This window comes from Sinocyclocheilus anshuiensis, unplaced genomic scaffold (genome assembly GCF_001515605.1).
Source record: "Sinocyclocheilus anshuiensis isolate Anshui unplaced genomic scaffold, SAMN03320099.WGS_v1.1 scaffold1208, whole genome shotgun sequence".
Classification (NCBI taxonomy): Eukaryota; Metazoa; Chordata; class Actinopteri; order Cypriniformes; family Cyprinidae; genus Sinocyclocheilus; species Sinocyclocheilus anshuiensis.
The window spans coordinates 843,016-851,904 of NW_015542424.1; the positions used below are offsets into that span (position 1 = coordinate 843,016).

Consider the following 8,889-nt stretch of genomic DNA (forward strand, 5'->3'; position numbering starts at 1 on the left):
TGGAAACAAGCCACAACACAACGGAAACGAGCCGCAACACAATGAAATTAGCACAACATAATGGAAACAAGCCACAACATAATGGAAACAAGCCGCAACACAACGAAAACGAGCCACAACACAATGGAAACAAGTCACAACACAACGGAAACAAGCTGCAACACAATGAAATTAGCACAACATGGAAACAAGCCACAACACAACGGAAACGAGCCGCAACACAATGAAATTAGCACAACATGGAAACAAGCCACAACACAACGGAAACGAGCCGCAACACAATGAAATTAGCACAACATGGAAACAAGCCACAACACAACGGAAACGAGCCGCAACACAATGAAATTAGCACAACATGGAAACAAGCCACAACACAACGGAAACGAGCCGCAACACAATGAAATTAGCACAACATGGAAACAAGCCACAACACAACGGAAACGAGCCGCAACACAATGAAATTAGCACAACATGGAAACAAGCCACAACACAACGGAAACGAGCCGCAACACAATGAAATTAGCACAACATGGAAACAAGCCACAACACAACGGAAACGAGCCGCAACACAATGAAATTAGCACAACATGGAAACAAGCCACAACACAACGGAAACGAGCCGCAACACAATGAAATTAGCACAACATGGAAACAAGCCACAACACAACGGAAACGAGCCGCAACACAATGAAATTAGCACAACATGGAAACAAGCCACAACACAACGGAAACGAGCCGCAACACAATGAAATTAGCACAACATGGAAACAAGCCACAACACAACGGAAACGAGCCGCAACACAATGAAATTAGCACAACATGGAAACAAGCCACAACACAACGGAAACGAGCCGCAACACAATGAAATTAGCACAACATGGAAACAAGCCACAACACAACGGAAACGAGCCGCAACACAATGAAATTAGCACAACATGGAAACAAGCCACAACACAACGGAAACGAGCCGCAACACAATGAAATTAGCACAACATGGAAACAAGCCACAACACAACGGAAACGAGCCGCAACACAATGAAATTAGCACAACATGGAAACAAGCCACAACACAACGGAAACGAGCCGCAACACAATGAAATTAGCACAACATGGAAACAAGCCACAACACAACGGAAACGAGCCGCAACACAATGAAATTAGCACAACATGGAAACAAGCCACAACACAACGGAAACGAGCCGCAACACAATGAAATTAGCACAACATGGAAACAAGCCACAACACAACGGAAACGAGCCGCAACACAATGAAATTAGCACAACATGGAAACAAGCCACAACACAACGGAAACGAGCCGCAACACAATGAAATTAGCACAACATGGAAACAAGCCACAACACAACGGAAACGAGCCGCAACACAATGAAATTAGCACAACATGGAAACAAGCCACAACACAACGGAAACGAGCCGCAACACAATGAAATTAGCACAACATGGAAACAAGCCACAACACAACGGAAACGAGCCGCAACACAATGAAATTAGCACAACATGGAAACAAGCCACAACACAACGGAAACGAGCCGCAACACAATGAAATTAGCACAACATGGAAACAAGCCACAACACAATGGAAACAAGTCACAACACAACGAAAACAAGCCACAAAACAACGAAATTAACACAACACAATGGAAATAAGTTGCAACACAACAAAAACAAGGGGAAAAAGCCGCAACACAATAGAAACAAGCCACAACACAATGGAAACAAGTCGCAACACAAATAAATGAGCACAACACAATAGAAACAAGCCACAACACAACAGAAACAAGTCACAATACAGCAAAATTAGCACAATAATGAAATTAGTCCTATGCATTGTGCTGTGGTAATTTCGTTGTGTTGTTGAGATTTAGTTTTGCACTACTGGGTCACTGTACAAAACACCTCAGTACAGGAAATGACATAACCGTTTAAATATATATGAATATCATTTGTACTTGTCAGGTTTCACAGTAGGTATATTGCTGCTTATTTAAAATACTACTAAAGTGAATAATCTCTTCTGCTCTCTTACAGAAATGGTTCATTCTCAGAGCAGCCCTGCGTTAAACTCATCAGCATGCACCAAAGTCCTGTACTTCACTGACCGCTCACTCACGCCATTCATGGTCAACATCCCCAAGAGGTCAGTCAGACTCTTGGGTATTACACATATATGTGGCTTGAGTGGATCTTTAGCCTTAAATCAATATAATGTAGTATGCTTTACATATGTGACCTTGGACCACAACAGTTTTTTAGGATAGAATAATATTTGGCTGAGATATTTGGCTGAGGGTGTCAAAAATATCGAAATATTGAAAAAATTGCCTTTAAAATTGTCCAAATTAAGACCTTAACAATGCATATTACTAATCAAAAATTAGATTTTGATATATTTACGGTGGGAAATTTACAAAATATCTTCATGGATCTTTACTTAATATCCTAATGGTACAAATATACCCATACGACTTATGACTGTTTTTGTGGTCCAGGGTCACATATGTGCTATGAGATTTTTCATTGTCTTATGTCAACAGGCTTGGGGAGGTCACCCTGCGAGACTTCAAGGCTGCTGTTGATCGGGAAGGCAATTATCGGTACCATTTTAAAGCACTGGATCCAGAGTTTGGCACTGTGAAGGAAGAGGTATTGCCACATAATCAGTCAACAGGATATTTTCTCATTACATTCAAGCATCTAAATCAGTGGTTTTCAACCAGAAGGCCAGGGCCCATTAGGGGGGGCTTTCAATTATGAATGGGGTCTTTAAATATTTTTTTGAACAGTGGGGACTTTTAAAGGGATAGTTCACCCAAAAATGAAAATTCTGTCATTAATTACTCACCCTCGTGTCGTTCCAAACCCGTAAGAACTTCGTTCATCTTCAGAACACAAATGAAGATATTTTGGATGAAATCTGAGAGCTTTCTGACCCTGCCTAGAAAGTAGGGATGCACCGATACCGATACTGAGCTCCTGTACTCATACTCGTTAAAATGCCCCGATACCAAACGCCGATACCACACAGCATGTGATAAGTGCCATATTCAGACAAAGAAACACCGACAACAGACAGCAGAATGGAGTTATTTCTAAACTATAACGAATAAACTGTGATAATGTGAGAAATGTTGTGTCTGAATAAGTTTTGGTTTGACTGTATCATTTGATAAATGAAGTTAACCAACTAACATTATACATACTCTTTTGGTTTCTGTACCCAATATTTTAAAAATTTACAAATGCAATGAAAATATTGGTATCAGTACTCGGTATCGGCAAGTACCAAAAATAAAAGTATCTGTATCGGGCGAGTACTGGAAAAAGTGGTATTGGTGCATCCCTACTAGAAAGCAAAGAAAATGCCATGTTCAAGGTCCGATGTAGTACTCTTGTGAACGCGCATCGAAGACTGACACGGAAGAGAAGAAATTGTTGAATAAAGTCGTTATTTTTGTTTGCTTTACGCAAAAAAAAAATTCTTGTAGCGTTATATAATTAAGGTTGAACCCCTGATTTCACATGAACTATTTTAACAATGTCCTTACTACCTTTCTGGGCCTTGAACGTGGAAGTTGCGTTGCTGTGTATGCAGGGTCAGAAAGCCCTCGGATGTCATCAAAAATATCATAATTTGTGTTCCGAAGATGAACGAAGTTTCTTACGGATTTGGAACATGAGTGACAGAATTTTCTTCTTTTTTTTTTATTTAAATCAAAATAAAATGTTGCATATAATGTATTAAAAGGACCCATGGCTTCTCCCAGGTGTTCCAGGATGACGCAGTGGTGCCCGGCTGGGAAGGGAAGATCGTGGCCTGGGTAGAAGAGGATCATGGGCAAAGAGGGTACTGCACGCATCTATACAGCTGGTACCACATCTGTTTCTCACCATTTTAAGCTCACTCTCTATTTTCCTCGACAGGACCTAACACAAGTCAGCAAGAAGCTGTCTAAGGAAATGGAGACGTCTGTGCCAAAATGAAATAACATTGATTTGTAACTCAAGTGTACAGAGGATGGAGCTTTAGTGCCCCTTTACTCTATCCTGCATGAGCTGAACAGCAGAATGAACCTGAAAGGACGTGGAGGATCATCGTAAGGAGCACCAGATGGAGAAAGTCCCATCTTGCGTCCTGTCCAGACCAGTATTACTCAAACATAACTATACAGAGGATGGGAGGACAGGATTTCTGATCTCTTTTAGAGGTCTTGCCATAGAACAGACACCCATTCAAATGCTTTACTAGCAGACAAACTCTTCACTGTGACGGAGGAGCCTTTTGTTCAGTTCACCTACTTTAAAGTAGGTTCTGCCAGAGTACTTTTTTGTTTATTTCGATGAACCAAAATTGAATTTTTTTTGCTGTGAATAGAGAGAAGTAGGTAATCTTGACTGTCAAGAGTACTTGTGTGAATGTGGTTATGAATCTTAAGAAAGCAGCAGTAAAAGTATGCAAGTATAGAGCAGAAAGGAGTTTGACATCTGCTGTTACCTTGCTGTGAGATTTTTTTTATCTTAGATAAAGAGTTTCCCTAAAACATACGTTAGACACATTCTTTATGAAATTCTGCAAAAAAGACTAAATCTTCTCCAAGGACCAAAGTGTTTTGCTTGTTTGATATAAGATGTAATGTCAAGTCTTTTTTAAGAGATTATGATTTTTTTTTTTTTGTATGCATGTCTTCTAAGAGTCTGCACTGAAGATTTGACTGTATGGTATAAATGTGGTGAAATTACAGCTCATGATTTTGACCATAGCACAACATAAAATGTAGTACAGATACATTGCATTATCACTGCAGGCTTTCAAATGTAATTATCTATCTTTCAAATGTTAACTATCAGATGTGCCGTTCCGCTGCACTGATTTGAGTTTACAGGAAAGTGCCTGGAATCTGCTAAGAAAGAGAGGTGGTCGGGGTTTGCCTTTTGTATTTTTGTTCTGTTTTTTATTTATGTAAATATGTTAATATTTCAGAGATAGAGCGAGGCTTAGTGTCTTTACACTGTATAAATGATGTCCTATAAATACCGAATAATATTTTAAAGATGAAAATGTCCTCTTTGTATCCAAAAAAGGCACATAATCACTCTCATCAGAGAAGCCTGTAGCTAACAAGAACCGTATTGATGGTGATACAAGCGACTGTGTGCTATGACTGAAATTCTGCTTTTACACTCCTGATTACTGCTGGTTTAAGAAGAATGTTATTTGGTTTGCAAATAAACAGTTTGAAGCAGTATACACTATGTGTGTGTGTTTTTGTTAAATAAACTTTATTAAATGTATTATTATCATTTAAGTATTTTGCATCATTTAAAAAAGTTACACGGATCCTTAGGGGACAACAAGTTAAAAAAAAAAACTCAAAAAATATATTTATTTTTTTTATTTTGTATTTAATGCATTTTTAGATGAAAAATGTTTGCTCCCAAACATACTATTGGCAAGTGGGCGGTTCTGTGAAGACATGTTTTTGTTTTTTTTTCTAAGGTATGCATTGGTGAATTATTGGAATGTAAGGACTGTTTATCTAATGAAGCAAGAACGATTTTTCCTGTTATGATTTATTGTTATTTCTACAGATTGCCTAGTTTGTCTGTAACAAAGTTGACAAATATTACTATAAATAAATCAGTTTTTTTAATTAAAAGTAAAAAAGGAAGTAATTAGTGTTTGACAAGCACAGAATTATAAAAATGGAATATGTTTTCAATATGATACTAGAAAGAATTTTTGTTAGTGAACTTTTTTCTTAACTTTTTGAAATGCCAAATGTATCTCCAATTATAAAATCACCCCTTTACATTCAATTTAGCAACAACAAAAAATAAACAAAAAAATCATCATTTCATTGGACCATTATTTAATTATTTAAATAAAATATAACTATAAATGTTAATAAAAACTGACCAATCCTGCTACCCCATGATCTCTTCGAGTGTAGAATGTAAAAAAATATCAATCACTTCAAATGTTAGCGGTCAATAAATGTTTCTCGCCGCTCCAGGTCGTTAGATGGCGCTGATTCACTTACTCAGCAACGCTCACTGCCAGCAAAACATCTCGCCAAGTAAACATTCACGTGTTGTTACGCACTAGCTAGTCAACGAAACAGAGTGAAAATGCGGGATAAAAAGGATAAAGAGAAGACACAGATAACCGATGATCCTGTGAAGAATTTTGACAAATGGAAAAGGAAATACAACAAAACAAAGAAACGAGTCAAACTAGTTCAAAAGACCACCAAGAAACGCGACTGGGAGGTGGAGAGAGGAAACATACAGAAGCTGGTGAATAAATACTCGGAGGTGAGATATCATGAGGCTGATATTGCAAAGCATTTCTGACTTCTCGTACAGTACTTGTTTCTAGGGATTGCCACGTGTTTACCTACCTGTTACGCAGCTGTTGTGGCATCTGGCTTGACAGATCAGTCTTTTGACATTTAAAAGCAATGTTTACAAGTACTAGTCCTTTGGATGTTGTGCTTGAAGTGTTGCTGATGGTTGTTTGTCAGCACAGGTCTTCACATAAACATGATACTGTTTTATTGGTGGTCAGTGTTTTTTAGTCCTGGGACAGAACAGGCCACTTAACAGACATAAAAGTTAACATATCAAGGTTTTTTCAGCATGTCAAGTATTCAGACGTGTTGCACTGTTCTGCATCTTCTATTTTATGTGGTGTTGTTGTTGAGATTTATAATAGTCCTGATATCCTTCGTCAGACACCTAATCCATCTTAAAACATGCCACTGTGAAGGTTTTGACACGAGTAACTGTTTTCCTATAGATCAAGCCCAAAGAGGCTGTGAAGTTCTCTGATTTTCCACTCTCAAAAAAGACTCTGAAAGGTGAGCAAACTTGATTATTTGCATGTTAATAAGTTCACATATGTCTTCTTAATCTTAATGATGCTCTTGATCATGCCATCAGGTCTTCTTGAGGCTCAGTACAGGCAGCCCACAGAGATTCAGAGGCAGACGATTGGCTTTGCTTTGCAAGGGAGAGATGTTCTTGGTGCTGCAAAGACTGGCTCTGGAAAGACTTTGGCCTTCCTCATCCCGGTAAGCAATAGAGCAGTGGTGACGTATGTTTGTAGGCCAACTTGGAAATTAGCATCACCCTGGTTCTCTTGACAAAAACCCAACAGTTATGGGTTAGAATTAATTTATTCTACATTTATTTGATCAAAAATATAGTAAAAAATCAATATTGTGAAATTTTATAAAATATTTTGAATAAAAAACCCATAGAAACCCCAATGAATTCAGGATAATGGAACTGAAAGTGCAATGACAAGATTGTATTTTTTTTTTTGTTCTATTTTATATTTATGTCAATATGTAATATTTACAATATAATATATATTATGATTAGAGGCCGACCGATATGGGTTTTTTGGGGGCCGATAACGATATTAGGGAGTAAAAAAGTCCGATACCGATATATCGGCCGATAATATCAGCTAAACAATATATCGGTCGGGCTCTAATTATGATATTGAGTATGTTATATTTATGTAAATATGTAATAAACCTTTTAGAGCAACATAGGGGTGAGTAAATGATGACAGACTTGATGACACTCTTTTACTTTAAAATATTTAATCTGCAGTGTTTTTTCAAATTCAAACATAATTATCGAAGCCTCTCTAATGCACTGTGACTGTGTCCAGGTTTTGGAGTGCTTGTACCGTGAACAGTGGACTTCGATGGATGGCCTCGGCGCTCTCATCATCTCTCCCACCCGAGAGCTGGCCTATCAGACCTTTGAGGTGTTGAGGAAGGTCGGCAAGAACCATGAATTTTCTGCTGGTCTTGTAATTGGCGGAAAGGTGTGTCTCTCTTGTCTTTAGTGATTAGTATGGTTCTTGCGTATTTTTTGTCAAGGTTTTTATTGTGTAATAATTGGTTATTCTTTTTCAATGACTGCAGGATCTGAAAGATGAATCAGAAAAAATCCATCGGACCAATATCATTATCTGCACCCCAGGACGTCTGCTGCAGCACATGGACGAGACGGCCACCTTTCATGCTTCAGATCTGCACATGCTTGGTAAGGTGATGCTTAGAAAGAGTTTTTAATACACTGCTGTTCAAAAGTTTGGGGTTAGTAAGATTTTTATTTTGATCAAAGCATTTATTTGATCATTACTCTTGTCTTCAGTGTCGCATGATCCTTCAGAGATCATTTTAATTGGCTGATTTGGTGCTCAAGATACATTTCTTATTATCAGCGTTGAAAACCGTATTGCTGCTTTTTATTTTTGTGGAAATCGCGGTACATTTTTGTCAGAATTCATCAATTTGTAGAATCTTGTTGACCCCAAACTTTATACACCAAACTGGTGTTTACATGTGTGCAGTTCTTATTGTCAGCCCCTTACTTTAAAGGTGACATATTATGCCCCTTTTTACAATATGTAATATAAGTCTCTGGTGTCCCCAGAATGTGTTTGTGAAGTTTCAGCTCAAAATACTCCACAGATCATTTATTATATAATTTTGAAAATGCCTATTTTGAGTGGAAGCAGAAACATGCTGTTTTTCGGGCCTGTGTCTTTAAATGCAAATGAGCTGCTGCTCCCCGCCCCCTTTTCCAGAATAGAGCTGCGCCTTTACAGCTCGTATATGCTAAAAACATCTGTTTTGGTTCTGATTATCATGTTTATCGCGCTGAAATCATGCGTTTTAAACCATATGAGTTTAAACTTCTGATATACGGTTTTCTGAGAGCACACATCCGAAGCACACGGAGAGAAAGCTGCTGTCACAGCATGTGGGTACCAAGTTTAAGTTAAAAACACACGAGTTACAAAAACAGTGGGTTATGTCTGTGAAGGTAAAAGCTGGGAAATAAATCGCC

The 8,889-nt window shown here is 38.2% G+C and overlaps 2 protein-coding genes across 2 annotated transcripts in view; both read left to right on the top strand.

The window, feature by feature from the left end:
* Positions 1–5,260, top strand: part of LOC107693513 (dixin-A-like) — a 35,893-nt gene extending 30,633 nt beyond the window's left edge. Inside the window, exons 16-18 of the mRNA XM_016492925.1 lie at positions 2,047–2,155; positions 2,553–2,661; positions 3,783–5,260. Of these exons, the coding sequence (XP_016348411.1) occupies positions 2,047–2,155; positions 2,553–2,661; positions 3,783–3,914 (350 nt within the window). The 3' untranslated portion in view covers positions 3,915–5,260. The remainder of the gene's footprint in view (positions 1–2,046; positions 2,156–2,552; positions 2,662–3,782) is intronic.
* Positions 5,261–6,033: 773 nt separating this feature from the next.
* LOC107693530 (probable ATP-dependent RNA helicase DDX10) overlaps positions 6,034–8,889 on the top strand; it is a 28,544-nt gene continuing 25,688 nt past the window's right edge. The window contains exons 1-5 of the mRNA XM_016492951.1: positions 6,034–6,330; positions 6,815–6,875; positions 6,958–7,088; positions 7,700–7,858; positions 7,959–8,079. Of these exons, the coding sequence (XP_016348437.1) occupies positions 6,145–6,330; positions 6,815–6,875; positions 6,958–7,088; positions 7,700–7,858; positions 7,959–8,079 (658 nt within the window). The 5' untranslated portion in view covers positions 6,034–6,144. The remainder of the gene's footprint in view (positions 6,331–6,814; positions 6,876–6,957; positions 7,089–7,699; positions 7,859–7,958; positions 8,080–8,889) is intronic.